The sequence below is a fragment of the Nycticebus coucang genome, chromosome 10, assembly GCF_027406575.1.
Source record: "Nycticebus coucang isolate mNycCou1 chromosome 10, mNycCou1.pri, whole genome shotgun sequence".
Taxonomy (NCBI): domain Eukaryota; kingdom Metazoa; phylum Chordata; class Mammalia; order Primates; family Lorisidae; genus Nycticebus; species Nycticebus coucang.
The window spans coordinates 77,257,666-77,280,032 of NC_069789.1; the positions used below are offsets into that span (position 1 = coordinate 77,257,666).

The 22,367-nt window shown below is 37.7% G+C and overlaps 1 protein-coding gene and 1 long non-coding RNA gene across 3 annotated transcripts in view; one reads left to right on the forward strand and one right to left on the reverse strand.

The window, feature by feature from the left end:
- Positions 1–1,427: 1,427 nt before the first annotated feature.
- On the reverse strand, positions 1,428–2,971 carry LOC128597019 (uncharacterized). The gene is made up of 2 exons (XR_008383189.1): positions 2,557–2,971; positions 1,428–1,619 (listed from the first exon to the last, which is right to left on the reverse strand). It is a non-coding gene; the product is annotated as an uncharacterized LOC128597019 (long non-coding RNA).
- Positions 2,972–3,222: 251 nt separating this feature from the next.
- The window catches only part of EDEM3 (ER degradation enhancing alpha-mannosidase like protein 3), an 80,467-nt gene continuing 61,322 nt past the window's right edge, over positions 3,223–22,367 (forward strand). The window contains exons 1-2 of one of the 2 annotated variants that reach the window (XM_053606833.1): positions 3,223–3,615; positions 9,709–9,754. In XM_053606833.1, the coding sequence (XP_053462808.1) occupies positions 3,455–3,615; positions 9,709–9,754 (207 nt within the window). In that variant the 5' untranslated portion in view covers positions 3,223–3,454. The remainder of the gene's footprint in view (positions 3,616–9,708; positions 9,755–22,367) is intronic. The other variant, XM_053606834.1, reaches the window with a different exon arrangement.

Genomic DNA, 22,367 nt, shown 5'->3' on the forward strand with positions numbered 1-22,367 from the left:
CCAAAAATGCTAAACATTAAAAGCCAGTTGTCTTTCTTTAGCATGCTGTTTCTTTATGATAGTTAATAGTTAACTCTGACTTCTTATAAAGGCTTGAAACACCAGGAAGGTAAAGAAAACTGAGTTATTACCAATAATCTAGTCTAAATAATTGACTTGACTACATTTCTATGTAACTGAAGGTCACCGACTATTTTTGTATTTCCTTTGTTCTCAGTTTTCAAATACTGGATGATTAGTGTTGACCTTCAGCTTGTCATGTTCTCCAGGACAGAGCCAAGATCAACTCACAGGTGTTTACTTAGTTAGTTAACTTCATCATTAAGGCTGCCAAAGAGGATCCAGGATGGGACAAATGTAAGATTGCAAGTCTGTAAAAAGGATAAAATTAAACATTGTATAGATATGACCTCATGTGTTTTCATAGCATCCGTGTATATAGACAAAAGGACTATATTGTCCCCACTTAATAGACAAGGAGACTGAAGAAATAAGGAAACAAAAATACTCAACATTTACTAAGTAACTACAGCGGGAGAGGCACAGTGCTCAGAGTTTTGGAACATATCTAAGCTATGGTTTGACTGTATCCTCCAGAATTTATGTGTTGGAAATTTGGTCCCTGGTGTGGTGGTATTGAGGGTGGAACCTTTAAAAGGTGACTATGTCTAGGTCATTAGGAGGGATTATTGCTACTCTTTCAGGTCTGGGTAGATTCTTACTAGAGTGAGATTCTTACTCAGGATTGGATTTTTTACTTTGAGAGTGGGTTGTTATGAAGCAAGGCGGCCCCTTGTGTTTTGCCCTTTCGTGTGTGCCTGACTCTCTACCATGCTATGACACAGCAGGAAGCATCACCAGAGCTGACCACATGCTGGTGCCATGCTATTGGACTTTTCAGCCTCCAAAACTATAAGAAATAAATTTCTTTTCTTTATAAATTACTCAGTCTCAGGTATTTGGTTATAGCAACAGAAAACACATTAAGACAACTTAAACATAAGCTAAAGCAGTGGTTCTCGACCTGTGGGTCGCAACCCCTTTGGGGATAGAACAATCCTTTCCCCTGTCAGGGGTAGCCTAAGACCATCGGAAAACACATAGGAACGGAGACACCGCTCCTCATGTGTGGGGATCACCACAACATGAGGAACTGTATTAAAAGGCCGTGGCATTAGGAAGGTTGAAAACCACTGAGCTAAAGTGAAGTGGCCAAAAATCTAGTGGACATGAACACAGTGAAAAATGCTGTAAGAAAGCAACAGAGTGCAAAGAATGAATAGAAGAGAAGGTAACTTCTGCTGGCTGGAAGATTTTGGAAGGGTTTTGTGTAGATGGACTCTGACCCCAGCCTTAATGTGCAATGAGTTTTCTACCAAGATGGTGGGGTAGCAGAGGAAACAGTATGAGTAAAGGCACAGAAAGGACACAGGATGAAAATTTATTTAGTTCTCACATAGGATTTGAGGGAAAGGCAGAATAAAGAGGGGAAGTGTCCAGATTTGGAGTTTGCAGATGTTCTTGAATGCCAATTCTGATAGCCGTGTCGAGTAGGGCAGCAGGGAATCCATCTAGAAGTCCATTGCAATCGTTCAGGAAAGAGGTACTGCAGGCTTGATCTGAGAAGACATAGGAGTAGAAAGAAAAGTAATGATTTTAAAGAGACCCAGAGGTGGAATCTATATAATCTGACAACCAACTAGACACAGACCACGAATAAAGATAAGCTAAAGATGATTCTGATGCATTAATTTGAATCAGAGAACATATTACAATTGAACTACCCTTAGGCTAGATGTAAGTTTTTATTAGGGAGGAGGTTGAAATGTGGGTCTAAATCAACCATAGAGATACGATGGTTAAATCCATATGAGTAGAAGAGATCACCAAGAATAATTAGGGTATGAGAAAAAAAAAAAAAAAGACAGAAAGAAAACCTTAAGGGAATATCTGCATTTTAGTAGAGTAGAAGGGTTATCGATGTATCCTGAATGGCCAGAGGGGTAAGAGTCACACAATGAGATAAAGTGACAGAAGTCAGAGTGGCACTGATGCAGCCTGAATGTCAGTCAGAGGTGTAAAATGATAGCAGGATAAAAAGTAAGATGACAGTCACAGAAGAGAAGTTTCCAGAAAGAGAGCTGAATGCTGCTGTAGGAATGAGTAAGCGTTTTATTGTGGTCACAGAGGTCACATCTGAGCTCCTAAACTCTGCACCAACCTACTAAATTATCACACAAGAAAAAGCGGTTTTTCAAAAGGAATCTCCTTGTCATTTTGCCAATAGACCTGGGACTCAGTCATCAACACTCACTGCAAATTCTGATCTCCCTCATGCTATATTATTTGAAGCCCATAGAGCTCTCCTTACATCGAGCTTTTAAGATGCCTCACACGCTCTCCCCCATCGTTGTAGAACTGCGCAGCGGTTAAATGCAAGGACTTCCGAAGCACACGCCGTGTGGTATCTAATCCAGCAGTGTGAGGAAGGCTTGTCAACTAACGTCTCTTAAGTATTGGTATCCGTGCCTGCAAAAGAGGGATGGTGTTGCTTACCTATTAGAGTTGAGAAGAGTGCATGAGATAATGCAAGCAAAACCCTCAGCACAAGGCCATCAAAGGGTCAATTTATTTTGCTATCACTGTGTTTGGTAATTTTCCCGAGGGCAGAGGACTACTCCAACACTATTCCCAAGGGGCATGCAGGACCGACTTGGGGACAGTGGACCCAGCTCGGTGGCTTCGGGAGACAGTTTTGCCAGCCTTTGGGGAAATGTCATTCGCAGGAAGAAGTTTAAATACTGGCAGGCTTCTCCGGACTCCGCCGCCCACGGAGGAAGGGTTGGCTGCCGGGCGCCGGGGGAAGTGGAAGCCCAGCAACCGCTGGTGACTCCCGGAGGACCACACAGCCCAGGGTGCTGCGCGTCCACCCGGGGTGGAAATTCGGCGAAGAGGCTCCGCGTTGGCTGGCGGGAGAGCCGGGAGGAAGCAGTGCACGCCGGGCATGGTAGTCCTCAGGGGGCCACTCCGCGGATCGGAGGAGCGTCGCAGCGAGAGGACCCTCCCGCGTCCCGCCTTTTGTCCACGTCTCACTTCTTCTGGCCAATGCCCTCTCTTGTCGCCTGAGCAAGCCTCTCTCCGACTTGACCCCCATTGGTGCTGAGGCTCAACGACGGCGGCCCTACCCGGAAGTAGCGCTCGGAGAGGCGGTTTCCTAGACTACGACACCGGAAAGCTGGGGGAGGCGCTCCGGGCTGTGGAGGGCGGAGGGCGGTGGCAGCGCTGGCGCTGGGGACCGGCTAGGTGGCTTCGGGAGACAGTTTGGCTCCGGCAGCTGTCCGCGTTACTACACGTTCCTCTCTCGGCACGGCTAGCAGCCCCCTCGCCACCGGCCTCCCGCAATGTGGCCCACCGACCGGGCGTAGCAGCTGCGCGTGCGCGGAACCGCGGGGCCATGAGCGAAGCCGGCGGCTGCCGGGGCTGTGGGTCCCCGGTCCTCCAGCGAACGCCATGGAGTCTGGTGGCGGCGACGACCGCGCTCTGCCTGGTGTCGGCCACGTCTGTGTGGACGGCGGGGGCACAGCCCATGAGTAGGGAGGAGAAACAGAAGCTTGGGTAAGGGTGCTTGGCAGCCTGGGGTGGGTTTCCCGGTGAGGCTGACCACGGGCGAGGCGGCTGTCATTGCGAGTCGCAGTGGACTCTCCTGTCACGATTGGAACGGGTGTTCCCGCGCGAGAACCCTGGCAGGGTGGACAGGGTCCGGAAAGGTGGGGGAAGCCCGTGACGTGACCTCGAGGGCCTGTCCTGTTGTATCCTGGGGTATTTGGTGTCATGTGCGGGCGCCTGAAGCCAGCCGCGATGTGTCAACGCGGTTGCCATGTTAATGGCCCGCGAAGGGGGCTACAGCCTGTGTCGCTGCGCGGAAGAGTCTTGCGGTTGCCTTTCGATGACAAGGTTAGATTTCTCGCACAAGTGAGCGCGCAGCTGGGAAAATGTTGCTGATCTCACAGTATTTAAAGAAATGGGGTTTACACCTGTTATGGAAAAGGGGGCGTTAATTGGAACTTCAACTTAACACATTTTACTATTTCCTTGCAGTGTTTTCTTGCACTGCACTTTCATAATAGAACAGATTATTTGGTGGCATTCTCCAGTTAAGTATACCTACTCAACTTTATTCAGAGTAGTTTTATCAGTCTTGAAAGTCACAAAATTATCAACTGTGTTTATAACATTTAATTCAGTCGGTAATACTAACGTACTCAAGGTCCCACACGTGAATAGAAAAAAAGCCAAGAACTAGTAGAATATGGGCACAAGACATTGAAAGTAAATTCAGATGAGGAACTGCAAATGGTAAACCTAAAGTTTCTCAACCTCAGAAATGTGAACGATGCAGATTGAAATAGTGAGATAGTCCCTCAGATTAGAAAATGTAAAACACAGTAATACAGCACTGGCTAGTTAAGCTGTGAAAAAAAAAAAAAACAAGCTTGGTAGGACTGTAAATTGCTGTAACTTATTGGTAGTTATCTCCTGCAGTTTAGATTGTGCATACTCTTTGATTCATCAGTTTCATCTCTGGGAATCTAACCTCAACAGAAATAAAGCGACTATTATTGTAGAGACAGGTGTACAGGATGTGCATTTCCAAAGAACTATTCCTTGGAGAGAAGTGGTTGAACATGATGCTTCCGTGTTATGGAATAATATTCTTACAAGATAGAGGAGGTATGCCATTGGAAGGCTATCCAGAATATATTCTCAAGATAAAAAAAACAACTTGTAGAATAATATGTATAGTACTATTCCATATTATTTTAATGAAAAACATTTCAAAGCTTGCAAAAAAATGGAAAGATGATTATTGCATGGGATTATGATGGAGGGATGGCAGAACCATGAGAGTTTTACTTTATATACTTTAAATCATTATAAGAGTTTTATATTAGTTTCTAAATAAAATAGCAATCAAGATTTGATAGAAAAAAGTTGAAGTATCAACTATCAAAATTACCAGTAGACTCTAATAAATATCTTAAATCTTCTATCTCTATGAATTTAACATATCATTGGTAACTTTTACTAAATAACACCGCTCTTGTGGGCACTTTACATATGTTATCTCTCTAATTCTCTGCATGTCTTAAGAAGGCAGATGTGATTCTCATTTTGCAAATGAGGAAGCTGAGACTCAAGGTTGCAGAGCTTTTTTTTTTTGCAGTTTTTTGGCCGGGGCTGGGTTTGAACCCACCACCTCCAGCATATGGGGCCGATGCCCTACTCCTTTGAGCCACAGGCGCTGTTCAGGTTGCAGAGCTTTTAATTAGTGGAGCCAGTGGTTCAGCCCCTGTAGCTTGAGCAGCTAAGGCGCCAGCCATGTACACCAGAGCTGGCGGGTTTGAATCCAGCCCAGGCCTGCCAAACAACAATGACAACTAAACCAAAAAAAAAAAAAAAAAATAGCTGGGCGTTGTGGTGGGCGCCTATAGTCCCAGCTACTTGGGAGGCTGAGGCAAGAGAATCGCTTAACCCCAGGAGTTGGAGGTTGCTGTGAGCTGTGATGTCGCTATACGGAGGGTGACAGCTTGAGGCTCTGTCTCAAAAAAAAAAAAAAAAAAAAAAAAATTGATGGAGCCAGTATTCAGGCCCTGGTCTGTCTGACCCCCAAACCTATGCTTCCTCCATAGTGCTGCACTTTCATAAGAGTTGGAAGAGAAGTATCAAGTCTGTTTAGGGCCATAAGTATTTTATTTGACTACTACTTTACTGTCTCTCTTTTTTTTTTATTAAAAGTTTTTATTTGGGGGCGGTGCCTGTGGCTCAAAGGAGTAGGGCGCTGGCCCCATATGCCAGAGGTGGTGGGTTCAAACCCAGCCCTGGCCAAAAACTGCATTAATAAATAAATAAATAAACTTAGTATTTTAAAAAAAAGTTTTTATTTGAAAAAGTCATTGGATAAATCATTTCTGACCAAAATTAATCCTGGGCTCAAGTGATCTTCCTGCCTCAGCCTCCGTAAGTGCTAAGATTCCAAGCATAAGCCACTTGCACTTGGCCCAAAATTAATTTTTAACTAGAAAAGTCCAACTAAATTGACTTAAGGTTTCAGCTCAAAATTTGAGATCATTATTTAAATTACAGTTATTTATGCTTGTTAATTTAGAATTTTTTAGTCTAGAGTAAGGGTAGAGGAAATGTTTACAGATGTAAATCACAAATACACAATTACATAACTGCCTTCTTCTCTGGGAATTTTTAGAAAACTGAATTCTGATTCATTTGGGTTTGCCTGTGTGCTTTCTAACAGCCCAAATAATGATTTATGATAAAGAGCAGAAAATGGGGCGGCGCCTGCGGCTCAGTGAGTAGGGCGCCGGCCCCATATGCTGAGGGTGGTGGGTTCAAACCCAGCCCCGGCCAAACTGCAACAAAAAAATAGCCGGGCGTTGTGGCGGGCGTCTGTAGTCCCAGCTACTCGGGAGGCTGAGGCAGGAGAATCGCCTAAGCCCAGGAGTTGGAGGTTGCTGTGAGCTGTGTGACGCCACGGCACTCTACCAAGGGCAATAAAGTGAAACTCTGTCTCTACAAAAAAAAAAAAAAGCAGAAAATGCCCCATCCCTTTCCCTACCCTTCCAAACTAAAGATAAAGACTGGAATTGTCACAAATAGTAAGCAGTTGCTCGATTGCTTGCAATTTATAGTTTGTAGAATTATTTACCCGATTATATGTAGTCTTTTTTTTTTTTTTTGGAGACAAGAGTTTCACTGGTTGCCCTGGGTAGAGTACTGTGGCATCATAGCTCACAGCAACCTCAGACTCTTAAGTGATTCTCTTGCCTCAGCCTCCCAGTAGCTGGGACTACAGGCACCCACCACAACGCCCGGCTATTTTTGTTGTTGTTGCAGCTGTCATTGTTGTTTTGGCTGGCCCAGGCCAGATTTGAACCGCCAGTCATGGTGTATGTGGCTGGCGCTGTAACTACTGTGCTATGGGTGCACCGAGCCTTATGTGTAGTTTTATCTGTCACAGAATACACTGTTTTTTGGTTTTGTTTTCTAAATGTTGCAGCAGGAACTTTTGTTACTGTTATCTTTTCATTTTAAAAGTTTAAATCCAATATTCGTAGCAATTGAGTTGATACAATCAAAAGCTGAATTACAGAACTTACTTAAATGGAGAAAGAGAGACTTAATTTTGAACTGTGGATCTGATTTCCAGTATATTTTATCCAGTTGTTGAATAGTTATAACACCTTAAAAAACATTTTCCTTTCTGTTTAATGTAATTATTATACTGTATTTAAATATGACTTTGTTAGGAATTACATGTGTAAGAGCAGCTGGATAGGAAGCATCTCCACTTTGAAGTATGTCCTGTGAAATTTGCTGCTCACATGCTGCGTAAATGGAAGAATTGGAAAATGGCATGTCCTCCTTGCATGAAATCATAATTTACTCATAATCTTAAAAACAGTGCTTGCAAAGTTAGGGTAGCAATTTAAAGCATATGTCATCTGTAATACACATGTCTAGGCACTACCATTGCCAATTACAGGAATTTCTACTACTTAGTAATAATTTTATATTCTATTTCAGGGAAGAAAAAGACAAGTTTCCATATTCCATTTATTGATATCATTGCTTAAAAGGGACATTTAAACTTTTTTTTTTTTTTTTGCTCATGTGTCTATCAGCTGCAATATAATAGCTGTCTAAAAGGATTCTTTAAGATACTTGATTTTCTGAGAGTACTTGATCTATATTCTATGATTATATGTATAAACTTATAAAAAATTAATGGTTTAGCAAACTGGTGGTAAAATCATATTTTTAGTGACTAGCTGTTTTTAAATGGTTATTACTTATAAAAAGTTATCAGGACTTAATTTATTCCATTAGAAGTTTAAGTTGTATTTGATTTTGCTTGCTAGTCTTTATGGACAAGATCTGAAAATTGACATCTTTTCTGCCAGTTCTATTATTATCAGTATTTCATCATCCATAATTAAAGCTTTTGTTATTTTTTTGAGACAGGGTCTTGCCCTGTTGCCCAGTTAGAGTACAGTGGCATCATCATAGCTCACTAGGGCTCAAGTAATCCTTCTGCCTTACCCTTCCCAAAATCTGGGACTACAAGTGTGCACCCCCACAAGCAGCTGATTGTTCTATGTTTTGGTAGAAACCGGTTCTCACTATGTTGCTCAGGCTAGTCTCAAACTCTTGGGCTCATGTGATTCTCCTGCATCGGCCTCCCAAAGTGCTAGGATTACAGGCATGAGCCAACTCTCTTGGTCTATGATTACAGCTTTTAAAGTGGCAATTGCAGTGTAATAGGAAGCGAAAGAAAAATATAGCCAGCCATTGTCTTTAACATTTTTTTCAATTCTTGCCATTAGTGATTAGAACTTTGGGAAAAGAAGAGTTAATAAATGATTGTTAAGCCCTTTCTTTGCTATTTATTTGGCCTTATCTAGCCATACTATTAACTTTTATACTATTTCATATACCTCTCAAGCCTCCAAACTTGAGAGTATTTAAATTGTGAGACTGATTCCTTGGTCCCAACTTTCCGGATTTTGATTTGATGTAGTAATTCTGATGTGATCAGAAATCTCCATTTTTTTCTTATTTTTTTAGAGAGGAGGGTCTGGCTCTGTCACCCATGCTAGAGTGTGGTGGCATGATCATAGCTCATTGTATTTTTGAACTCCTGGGTTTGAGCATTCCTCCTGCCTTAGCCTCTACAATTGCTGGGATTACAGGCATGAGCCACCACATGCCCAGCAGAAGTCTGCATTTTAAAACAGCTGTCTAAGAGATTTTGAGAAATAGAGTTAGCCAAAACACACAAATCTCTTTTTGAGCATTCGTTTTCTCATTTTGGAGGTGAATACTATTTATTTGCTTTTTGACAGTTTTTTAGAGGAGCACGGTACATCATAAAACATAACCTTTGAAAATGTGACGAATGTTAATTTGTACTTAACCTAGGCATTAGTGGTTTTATTCAGTTTAATGGGAATGGCAGAGGTTTCATAAAGTGTTGTTATTTCATGTCTGTTCACATACCCACCCTCCCCTCTTCTCTAAGAACTTAGACTCGCAGAGGTCCTCAAACTTTTTAAACAGGGGGCCAGTTCACTGTCCCTCAGACCGTTGGAGGGCCAGACTATAGTTAAAAAAAAAAAAAAAGAAAGAAAACTATGAACAATTCCTGTGCGCACTGCACATATCTTATTTTGAAGTAAAAAAACAAAATGGGAACAAATACAATCATACCGCCTCATGTGGCCCGCGGGCCATAGTTTGAGGACCCCTGAGAGGGTAAGCAAATAATGATTCCTTTTGGGGACTGTCCAGCAATATTTTCCCTTTCAAGACATTGTATGTTAAATGATTGTGTTAGCAGGCAGTTGTTTTTTTCAGCATAAGATTTCCTTTTCTCAGATTATGGCATGCATCCTTCAGTTTTCTTAGGAAAAGTTAGATTCACATAAATTACGAGTAATTACAATTTGACTTAACTCTGTATGGTGAGTTCAAGAAAGCTTGTACACTAACTGGTATATTTCCTGATTTTGTGTCTTTGTCTAAATTTTCCTTTTGTTTTTTATTGCTATATTTTTATCAGGGAGAATTAACTTTTTGAAAGACAATAAATAGAATATACTTAACTTTTTTCCATTTCTGCTCTTTTAAAATTAGGAATCAAGTACTGGAAATGTTTGATCATGCTTATGGTAACTATATGGTAAGTAGAAAGCTTATCCTTACATACTATTTATGTGAGCTGGTTGTTATGTGAACACAGTCAACGGGGAATCTTGAAACCCAAATTACTTTAAAACACATTTTTTTATTAGGCAGTTTTTAAAAAGGAAGGCTAACAGTATTTCTGGTAGTGGTTCTTAGAGAACCAATTTATAAAATAGGTAAGAGTAAATTGAAATTAGATTATGAAACTTTGTATTATTTTTTTCTTCTTTTTCTTTCTTTTTAGCCAGGATTTGAGAAACTATTTAAACAGCTCCTTGGGCACCATCACCACTGTTTATGGAGTGCTTTATATAGCTGATATCTATATTTTGGATATAAACATGAAAAAGATGTTATCTCTGGCCTTAACAGAATTTATTATCTTAATTAAAAGTATTTACAATATTACTTCATGTACTCTATGAAGAAAGCCATTGCTTAAAAGAGATAACCATCACTTAGCCCTTGTCCAGAGTATATATCCTCATGGACTCTGAATTGGATAGACGTATTTTTGCTTTCTGGTATGCCAGTGGTTCGCAACCTTCCTAATGCTGGGACCCTTTAATACAGTCCCTTATGTTGTAGTGACCCCCAACCATAAAATTATTTTCATTGCTACTTCGTGTGTGCAAAATATGTGTTTTGCGATGGTCTTAGGCGACCCCTATGAAAGGGTCATTCGACCCCCAAAGGAGTTGTGACCCACAGGTTGAGAACCACTGTTATGCTGATACATACTGTTTTAATGTTTTAGTGCTCACTTAACATGAAATAGTTTCAGTTTTATAAGATGAAAAGTTCTGTCCCACAACAATGTAGATGAAATGGCAAATTTTAGAATTCAAAAGAAAGTTTTGCGTATAAGTTTGTGTGTGTTTTTTTTTTTGAGACATGGTTTCACTTTGTCACCCTTGGTAGAGTGTCGTGGCGTCACAGCTCACAGCAACCTTAAACTCTTGGGCTCAAGTGATTTTCTTGTTTCAGCCTTCCAGGTAGCTAGGACTACAGGCTCTGGCCACAATAGCCGGCTATTTTGTTTGTTTGTTTGTTTCGCAGGCCCAGGCCAGGTTTTACCCCACCAGCCCCAGAGCGTGTGGCCAGCGCCCTAACCACAGAGCTATGGGTGCTGCCCAGTTTGTGTGATTTTGAGAAGATTTTAATCAAATTGTCTTTAGAATTACCTCTTACAACCTTGTTTTTCCCTTTTAAAATAACGTCAGCAGATTTCCTTTAAAGATTATAGCCTATAAAATGTAGTTAGGAAAAGTTTGGCAGAGAACTAACTTTAATTCTGTTTTAAATACTTTTCAACTAATTCTTGAATCCGTTTTTTGTTATATATTAACCACATACCTTCATACACATGTACTTTGTGCTTTTTATATTTTTAAATGTTTTTATATTTGATAATACTTGTTTCCTTTTAAATTATACATTTGGAAAGAGTCCTTAATAAATGTTTTATGATGATTTTTTGGATACAAACATTGAAAACACAGTTTAAATTTATTTCTCAAGATCTCAGTCATTCCTTTGATATTTCTCTTTTTTGTAAATTAACTTTTTTCTTACCCACATGGCATCCCTTAATCTTCTTTCAAAATCATTTATTCCTGGTTAATTGAGTTTGGGAAAAGCAGAATTTAACAAATGTAGGCTAATGATTTTGAGATGGCCATGTGAATCCATGCTATACCCTCAAACCTTAGCTGTCTTATAAATGCATGCATTCCATTCCAACGTTGACTCAAATAGTATATAGCTAGATGAATGCAATATCTCACTATCATTAGGAGCCTCTGTTTATAAAGCATAGTATCTTTAATACCTTGTCCCTGTTAGGTTAAATGATAGAAAGTTATATCATTATATTTTTCCAAATATAGAATATACTTAATTGATAGATGTGTGACAAAGCAGGTACTAAAGGCGACCCTCAGAGAACTTTCAGGCCCAGTTTCTGTTGGGACCTAAGTGGGTAGCTTTCTGCTATAGCTAACTATTTACAAACATCTAAGAGGGAGTCCAAAGACTGGGAACTCTAGAAGTCACATACTCTTCTTTATTTCCAGTGAGATACCCATCTATAGTCCACTGCAAAATGTATTTAAAATGAATAAACTCTTACAGTATACTTATTCTATGCTCAATCTATACGAGGTCATTAACCTAAGATTTTACTCTAGAATTTACAGTTTCTCTGTTGAAGTTCTCCACTTAACATGATACAATTCTAAAATATTAAAGAGAATCTAGGTGCCCTGTATCTGTTATTTGAAGTGAGTTGACTTTTTTTTTCCGTTTCCTATACTCAGAAATACAGTTGGCTTGCTGTCACATAAAAGTGTGTAAGTTTTGGAGTTAAATGGGTTTGAGTTTAAATCCTGTCTCAGCTATTACTAGCTTGGTACCTAAACAGGTCGTTTAACCCCTCTGAGTGGTGTCTTCCTCTGTAAATGGGAATAATTGCAAAGACTTATCATAGACTATCGATTTTTGGTAATGGGTCAATTTATTTTTAACTTTTAATAAATTTATCTTTTATATGTCTTATGTCTAGCATTGTGCCTCATACGTAAATGCATATTAAATGTTTTTTTAAAAGAACATCTTAAAGAGAACTGAATCAAATTCTTGTGAAGGTAAAATCAAATAATTTTTTTATGTTTGATTATTGTGATATATCTTTGCCTTTGAAACTTGAAGAAATACTTTAATAAACTTCATTAAAAATACAAGTTTATGTCGAAGCATGGAATCTGTAAATCTGTTTACTTTGTTATAGTTGCCCACTGTGCTAAAATGTAAAATGCCTGGTACATGGTGGGCTTTTAATAAATGAATAAATGTTGAAAGCTTTCCCTCATTTTTCACTAGTTCTTTCTAATATTCTACACTCTGGTCTGCAATTACAATAATGCCTTTAACTTTCTTGGGTCCCAGGAAAACAATGGTGTTTTCCAAAGACAGGCAATATGATATAATTAAGAGTGAGAACTCTGCACTGGGAACAGGGCACCCTGAGGTGGCTCTGCTCCCTGCAAGCTGGGTTACCATGGGAAAGTTACCTAGTCTTCCTGAGCCTTTCTTTACCTCTGAGGATGGAGACAAGGGTTTGCATGCCTCACATTGCTGTTATAAGGATTAAACAAATTAATATAATTGAAGTGCTTACAGCTAGTGTCTGGCAAATAGGAATTTGTGTAAGAGTTTGCTGCTGCTACTCACTGCTGCTTATAATTACTATTGTCATTATTCTTTGTCTGAGATAAGATTCATTTAGTCCAGGGGTGTCTAGCCTGTGGCCTACAGACTACATGCTGATTTTGTGAGGCCTTTTTTTCTGGGTGTTGGATATCACAAAAAGTATGCGTGGACTTTTTTTTGGCTGATCACCTTTCCTTAGTGTTTGTATATTTACTATGTGGCTCTAAACAAGTCTTATTGGCAAAAGATAAAGGTTGGACACCTGATTTAGGATTAAAGTGTGTACATGCTTTCCTGTTCTTGACATGTACCCATTGAGGTTATCTTTTCTTTATACTAATGAAATAAAAGGTTCTATTAATGCTATTTCTTAGTAAAAATATCCTGCCAGCTTTAGGTAGATTACTACATCTCTGCCCATCCCTGGATTTATATTCAGAGATTTTTTGAGTTTATCACTTGTTGGCCTAACTGTTAACATTATAATGACTGTGTTTGACAGATCTCTGTCCCCAGTCAGGTTGCAGTTTACCCACACTGAATTGCGCAGATGGCTTTCTCTTTTCCCAGCATAACATGAAATTTGATGTTTATTTTGGGAGTTTTTGTGTGACTTTATTTTAACCCCAGTCCATAGTTACTCTAGGACTTTTATTAGCATGTTCTGATTATTTGTGTTGTTCAGTTTGTAGGTTAGATGACAAAATGACATGTATTTGGGCCACCCAAACATAGAGCCTTTTGGGATCTGAACTCTGTTATATTTGTCTCCCAGTGTTTTTCCTGTTTACCTTAGACAGCTCAGTTAAACTGAGCTCTACTTTGATAGAACACTAAACATTACAAAATCTTGAAAAGAGTTGGTATGCACAGTTTTCTTTAACTAGTAGAATTGTACTGAAAAACCACTTTTAAGCTTGATTTTGTGAAAGAAACAGTATGTTAGTTTTTCTCATTCAAAACAAAGCAACTGTTTTAAAATGTAACTTCCTGTGGTTTTCTAGATTTATGTACCCTTTTTTTTTAAACAATGCTTCTTTTCTTCCCCCAAATGATTTAAAAAAATTTTTTTATTGTGGTAAAATATACATAATACCATGTATAAAATTTGCCATTTAAACATTTAAAAATGTACTGTTTTGTGGCTTTAAGTACATTAATATTGGTCAGCATCTATCTCCAGACTTTTTCCTGTTCCCTATCTGAAACTCTGTACCCAATGTTTCTTTTTTAATAGTTCACTTATCAAAAAGAGTAATTTTGTAAACAAAGTACTTTAGGAATGGCACTAATGATAGGGGTGGCAAGAATTAATTTATATTATATGAATTTATATTTACTTCTTTTTGTACAAACCATTGTGAAACTATCATGTATCAGTCATTGCTCCTTGGTCTCTACTTTTATTTTTTATTTTTATTTTTTGAGACAGAGTCCTACTTTGTCGCCCTTAGTAGAGTGCTGTGGTGTCACAGCTCACAGCAACCTCAAACTCTTGGGCTCAAGTGATTTTCTTGCCTCGGCCTCCCTAGTACCTGGGACTACAGGCACCTGCCACAATGCCTGGCTATTTGTTTTTTTTTTTAATTGTGATAGAGACTCATTTTGTCACCCTCAGTAGAGCGCTGTGGCATCATAGCTCATAGCAACTTCCAGCTCTGAGGTTCAAGTGATTCTCTGGCCTCAACCTCCCTAAGTAGCTGGGACTATAGGCACCACATCAATGCCCGGCTTTTTTCTGGTGGTGGTTGTTGCAGTTGTCATTGTTGTTTAGCTGGCCTAGGCTGGGTGTATGTGGCCGGCACCCAGAGCACAATTTCTTTATCCACTTACCAGTTGATGAATGTTTGACTTGTTTCTGGTCTTTGGCTATTACCATATTAATAAAGCTGCTATGAATCTGTTAGTGCAAGTTTTTATGTCAGCACTTTTCATATATTTCCCAACTAGGAATGGGATTACTAGATGAAATGTTAAGGGTAAGTCTAACTAGTAAGAAACTAGCAAACTTTTCTAAAATGGCTACATTATTTTGCAGTCCCCACCAGCAATGAATTTCAGTTATTCCACATCTTAAACACTTGGTGGAAATACTTACCAATTTAGCCATTCTAAAACTGTATAATGATATTCCATTGTGATTTTAACTTGATTTTTTCTGATGGCTAATAATGTCAAAACTTCCCACATTTTTATTTGATATTTGTATATCTTTTTGAAGCATCTATTCAAATCTTTTATCCATTTTAAAATCAGATCATTTTCCTCTTATTATTACTGAGTTATGAAAGTTATGTATTATGAATATTAGTCCTTTTACAAATATGTGTTTTACATTTATTTCTCCCAGTTTGTGTTTTGCCTTTTAATTTTCTTAACAGTGACTTGAAACACAAACATTTTTAAATTGTGATCAAATTAAATTTATTATTTTTCTTTTATAACTCATACCTTCCATAGCCTAGCTAAAAAGTTTTTACCTAGCCCAAGGTCAGAGGTTTTTCTTGTTTTCTTATAAATGTTTTAAAATTTTGTCATGTTTGTTTCTGTAACTCATTTTGAGTTAATTTTTGTATGTGGGGTGGGGTAAAGGTGGATTTTTATGTGGATATTTTTTCATGCGGATATTCAGTTCTTTCAGCATGATTTGTTGAAAAGACTATCCTTTCTCCATTGAACTATTTTGATACCTGATTAAAAAAAAAAAAACAGTTGACCATATATACGTAAGTCTATTCCTAGACTATATCTTATTCTGTTAGTCTAACCATGTACATCTTTATACTAATATCACATTGTCTTGATTACTATAGCTATATAGTAAGTCTAGAACTTAAACAGTGTCATTCTTTCAGCTTTGTTATTCTTTTTCAAAATTATTTTGGTTATTCTAGATCTGTTACATTTCCATGTAAATTTTAGAATCACATTGTCAATTTCCACAAAATTGTTTGAAATTAATGTTGAATCTATAGATTAGTTTTGGGAGAACTGACTTTTTAACAATATTGAGTCTTCTAGTCCATAAGTATGGTGTCTCTGTTCATTTATTTAGGCCTTATTTAACATCTGGGCAGTGTTTTATAGTTTTCCATGTAGAGGTCTTTGCACAACTTTTGTTAAATTTATTTTTAAACATTTTATATTTTTGATGCTATTATAAATTGTTCTTCACTTTTTTTTTTTTTTTTTTTTTTTTTGAGACAGAGTCTTACTCTGTTGCCCTGGATAGAGTGCCATGGTGTCCCAGCTTACTGCAACATCAAACTCTTGGGCTCAAATGATCCTCTTGCCTCAGCCTCCTGAGTAGCTGGGACTTCAGGCATCTGCGGCAACACTTGACTAATTCTTCTAATTTTAGTAGAGACAGGGTCTCTCTCTTGCTCCGGTTGGTCTGGAATTCCTGAGCTCAGGCAGTCCACCTACCTGGGCCTCCCAGAGTGCTAGGATTATAGGGATGAGCCACGGTACCTGGCCTGTTTTCACATTTGATTTTACAGTTACTCATTGGTGTTATATAGAAACACAATAACTTTTTATCCTACAACCATGTTAAACTCATTATTTCTCGTAGGCTTCTTTGTAGATTTCTTAGGATTTTTCCCTATGGTCAATCATTGTCATCTACAAAGAGACTGTTACTTCTTCCTTTCAAATCTGTATGTCATTTATTTCTTGTTTTATTGCAGTGGTTAGGACTTGTAATAGTATGTTGAAATAGAAGTGCTTAGATCCTTGCCTTGTTTCTAATTTTAGGTAGAAGGCAGTTTTAGTCTTTTGCTATAGAGTGTGATGCTCTTTATCAAGTTAAGTTCCTTCTGTTCCTATTTTGCTAAGAATTTTTATCATGAAAGAGTGTTGAATTTTGTGAAGTGCTTTTTCTGTGTTACTGTTATCATTAAAAAAAATCTGTTAGCAAGACTATTTCATTATAACATTGTTTATTTAGTATTATCATTTCTAACGTTATTTCATGAACTAGAGTTATTATTAACCAAAACCAAATTGATTAAGATATATTGGAAAATTTGGAAACTTTTGTTCTCATCTGACTTTGAGTGCAAACTTAAAATGCGTTAACACTGCTCTGTAGTGATTAATTTAAAATCTTATATGAAGACTCCATTTCTGTTACTTATTTCTCCTCAGTGTTGAGGAACATTTCATAAGATATGGTTCCTAAAAAAACAATAAACATTTCGAAAGTTGTTTTCTTTCTTTTTTTTTTTTTTTTTTTTGGTTTTTTTGGCCGGGGCTGGGATTGAACCCACCACCTCCGGCATATGGGACCAGCGCCCTACTCCTTGAGCCACAGGCACCACCCCGACAATAAACATTTAATAGTGTAGACAAACTGAGTCCCTAAACACCTGAAAAATGGTTGATAAGTTTAAATGATAAGTTTTCAACATTTGTACTAATGATGAAAAAAAGAGTAGGAAAATTTGGTGTGGGGCACGAGAAAAGAACTGACAAATGGTGCAGGTTTAATCAGTAAGTAATTAGTATATACTATTAATATAGGATAGATGGCTTATCAAATATCATTTAGTTTTTATTTTAGAAAAGTGTATCTGTCTCAAGGAGCAGGGTGCTTAACAGTAAGGATCTGAAATAAAACATTTAAAAATGCAATAACTTAATGAAAATTAAAAATGTTAGATGTTTACAATTAATGTTTTTTTAATTATTATTAGTAGTAGAATAAAAATCTTCTCCCTTTACCTAGTTTTGAAATTGGTTTTACTAAAATGTTGGGTTTTTTGCATGCTACTTTGACTTGAGTGTTTTAGAGCAGAGCCCTAGTTTAACTCAAAGCCCTAGTTATTTAGAGTCTGATAAAGATAGTATGTTTTGTTTTAATTTATTTTATTTTTACACTTCTCTTTTATCTAGGCACATGTTCTACTTAATTTCTATAAGACTCTTTCTTTTATCACCTGAGTTTTATTTCCAAGTGATGATTATTAGGTGTTTTTCATGGCTCTGAGTGATACCAACATGAATTACTTCTCTCTCAGTCTAGCAACATGTTGTAAAGAGCAGGTATTACTGTATACCAGATAACCAGGATGTTTGAAGCCTAATAAGACTGTTTATTTGCCATGTGTGCATTGGTCTGGATTTGTGCATGACATCTGTAGTTTACTTTGTGGTTAGCGCAAAGAGAAGGCTGTAGTTTTTCCTTAATTTTGAAACAAAGGGACAAAGTATTTTTATCCCTGTTCAAAACTCCCTTGTTTGATTATTCTAGTTTGTAAGTCCTATTAATATTTTTATTATTTAAGTGAGTTCAGGATTTGAATTTCATATTTAATTTGGGGTTTGAATTTATAATTAATTTTAGTGTTCGTGTGTGTTTTGCATAAAGCCTAAAGATAGTGGTATGAAGTTTTCTAAGCAGTAGTTTAAAATAGGGAAGAACTCTTTACAAGCTAATTAACATTTGAATGATCTTTTACAGATTATCTTTTAAAATACATAAGTAACTTAAAATTTTGGGGGGGAGGTTTAGGTGGAGGGAGGGTAATGGGTGGGGCCACATCTATGGTGCATCTTAGAATGGGTACAGGCGATTGCACTAATGTACACAGCTATGATTTAATAAAAAAAATGAAAAAAATAATTTTTTTTCTTCTAAGTATTGTTGATGTGTATTAAATATGAAATTATAAAGCAAGAAATAATGTGCCTTATCTCTTGGAATTTACACATGAAAAAGTACGTGGGAATGTTGCATGTGAAAAGACATGTAAAAATAGGAATATACACAATGTAAGTTTTCAAGAATAAATGTAAAGTCTTTCTTGAAAAAAATAGGAATTTATACTGAAAAATTGTATGTAATATTAAAATTACAAAGTATTGAATTCAGAATTTAGTAGCGGTGTGCGGATTCTAATTATATCAAAACATTTGTTGCCTAGATTCCTCTACTCAGGGAATGAATCGTTATAGAGCATTCGGGTTTTCTAAATACCTGAAGGGTTGCAGTCTAAAGTGCTTTTTATATTCTTTAGCCTGATTTAGATTTTTAGTTGTTTCTTTTTTTTTTAATGTCTTTTCTGTTGACTATGTGTTTAGTATTTCTGGTCTCAGAGTCTGTTTTTCTGCTGCTAATGTGCTTTGTGTTTAGAATCTAAATAATTAAATTGATTGAGATGTAGTAGGAGAGAGTTGGACATGTAATCAGTGATATTTTTGCTGAAATTCAAGAACTGAGTCACTTGGGCATTCAGGTAATAGAAAGAAATCATATATAATGTACAAAAGATAAACCTAGTAGTCTTAGAAACTTTGCCATAGCAATACTTAAATTCAAGAAGGGTATGGAACTGTCTCTCCAAATTTCTGGGGGGAAGAGAGTATGTATATCTCAGACATTTCATAACCATTTAATTGTTTGTTATTCAAGTCAAGTAGGAGATAGCCTAACCCAGGAATATTAGAGAAAAACAATACCCCCAGTACTCTTTTATGACAAACAACATTAAATTACCTGAGGACACCAGGTAGTCAAGAGATGAATTAAAGTAAGAAGCAAAGAATAGAGAAGAAGCCTTAGAAAAATGCTGCGTCAACTCCACTTAAATAAGACTTCTAACACTACCAACTGTGGGAGTTATGGTTCCAGACCAGAATGTAAATGTTACAAACCTTGAAAAATCTTTGTTAAAACACTAAAAATTTTCTTTCCAATGGCTATAAATATATAAATGGAAAAAATAGCAAAATTGATATTTAATATGCTATAATTAGGTATCATTTCCTCTATGATATCTTCATATTTTGTGTCACTACATCTTTTTAAATTTACATTAATAGTTGGCCTTCATTAAGTTTCTCTGGCTACATTTCTAGAGCCTCTTGAATGTAGGCAGTGTTAATATTCCCATGGCCAGCTATTTCTTCTATAACCCCCCATTTATAGTTAATTAGAATTTTGCTACCAGAATTACTTTCTTTTCTTTTCTCCTCCTTTTTCCCTCTGTTCTTCCCTTCCTTTCGCCCTTCTCTTCCTCCCTCCCTTCTTTTCCTCTCTTCCTTCCTCTCTTCCACCCTCCCTCCCATCCTAACTTTTATCTGTATTGGCTACTTCTCTTTTGATCATACATTTTTGTAAACTGTCATGTAAAATTATCACTGGGTGACAAGGAGACAACACAACTACACATTTGCTTGCTGTCTGTGCACGAACTTACAAAGTGGTTATTCACTGACTTTGAAAGAAGTAATGTGATAGATCACTGATCGTAAGTTTACATAGTAATTTGTGGACTAAAGAGCTATCATCAAAGTTTGTATTTTGTGTTATTGAAGTTAATATACCATGCTAGCTAAAATTTGTGCTTTGTTCTGGATGTTTATTTGGCTAAGCTGTAATAATAACTGAAACTTGTGCCTAGCAAGACCATATAAAGTAAGACTGCCTATAACATAATTGACAAAAATTCTAAATTGAATGGGAAAAAGTATGTGTATACTGATATTATTATTCTTGGCTTTCTAAAGTTGAAACATGGAGTTAACACAATGATATTTTATTAATTTTAAAGTAATCTTTCTGAGATTTTCCCTTGGTGAAGGAACTATAAAATTCATCAGGTCTTTCTTGTTTCTCTTCTTTTCTGTTAAGATTCCCAGCTAGTAGGTGGAATGTTCCAGTCCAGTTTCACAGAAGCAACCACCCAACTTAAAAGAATACAGTTGGCCTATGGCCATGTGTGCAGGGCCACTGGTATCAACTTCCCTATTCTTTGGGCATTAACATAACACCCACCAAAGACAGTCTTTAATACCCATGTTATAGTCAGTGAAGCTTTCCCTTCTTTCTATACTCCAGTATTCGCTTTTTGGTACTTGAAAATTTTGTTTCTTACTCTCAAACTCAACCACATATTACAGATTATTTTTAAAAAATTGTTCAGCAGGGCGGCGCCTGTGGCTCAGTGAGCAGGGCGCCGGCCCCATATACCGATGGTGGTGGGTCCAAACCCGGCCCCGGCCAAACTGCAACAAAAAAATAGCCGGGCATTGTGGCGGGTACCTGTAGTCCCAGCTACTCGGGAGGCTGAGGCAGGAGAATTGCCTAGGCCAAGGAGTTGGAGGTTGCTGTGAGCTGTGTGACGCCACGGCACTCTACCGAGGGCGATAAAGTAAAACTCTGTGTCTACCAAAAAAAAAAAAAAAAAAAAATTGTTCAGCGTTTTATTGTGTTTACAGTGAGTAGTAAGAAGGAAGATTCCGGGGGGTGCCTGTGGCTCAGTGGGTGGGGCGCGGACCATATACCCAGGGTGGCGGGTTAAAGCCAGGCCCCTGCCAAACTGCAACAAAAAAATAGCTGGACATTGTAGCAGGTGTGTGCCTGTAGTCCCAGCTACTGGGAGGCTGAGGCAAGAGACTCACTCTCCTAAGCCCAGGAGTTGGAGGTTGCTGTGAGCTGTGTGACGCCACAGCACTCTACCAACAGTGATAAAAGTGAGATTCTATCTCTACCAAAAAAAAAAAAAAAAAAGGAAGATTCCTCCATGTACTTTATCTAGAATGAAATGGTCTATAATAGTCATTGTTTAAAGAAAGTCCTAGTAATTCAGACTATAAAGTACCTATTAATAAATACTGAAAAATAATGTGAGAACTGTAGGAAAAATGTGAATTCATGTAAGAAGCTCTGAATTAATATAGCGATATTCCACATTTTTTAACAGACCCAGTTGGTAAAGATAGTAATTTTTCCCAAATTAGATTTTTCCGATTAAAATTTCAATAGGATTTTAAGGAAATTGTAACCCAGAAGAGTAAGTTTGAGAAACATGTTGCAAAGATAGGATAATTAAAATAATGGTTTGGGCAGCGCCTGTGGCTCAAGGAGTAGGGCCCTGGTCCCATATGCTGGAGGTGGCGGGTTCAAACCCAGCCCCGGCCAAAAAAAAAAAAAAAAACACCAAAAAAAAAATAATAATAATGGTTTTAGAGTAGGAATAGGCAAATAAGTCTGTAGAACAAAATAAAAACTACAGAAACGTGTTTGTAGACAATTGTGAACTAATAAAGCTAATATTTCAAGCCATTGGGGAAAGGATGGATTGTTTAAAAAGTGGTATTTAGAAAACTATTTTGAGGGAGCAAATAGTTACATTTCTATTTTATACTGTAAACAAAAAGAGATTGCAGGTAGAGTAAACATCTAAACATAAAAAAATTATGAGAGTACTACAGAGGTTCAGGGTATCCTTTTAGAATATTCTCCCAGAAACTGAAAAGGAAGAGACTGATAGATTTAACTCCATATTTAAAACTTAAGGTGGAAAGCACCATAAACAAAGTTATAAGCCAGACAAAAGACAGGAGAACAGTATCTACTGTGTGCCCCAAACATAATGTATAAGGAGTCTCTT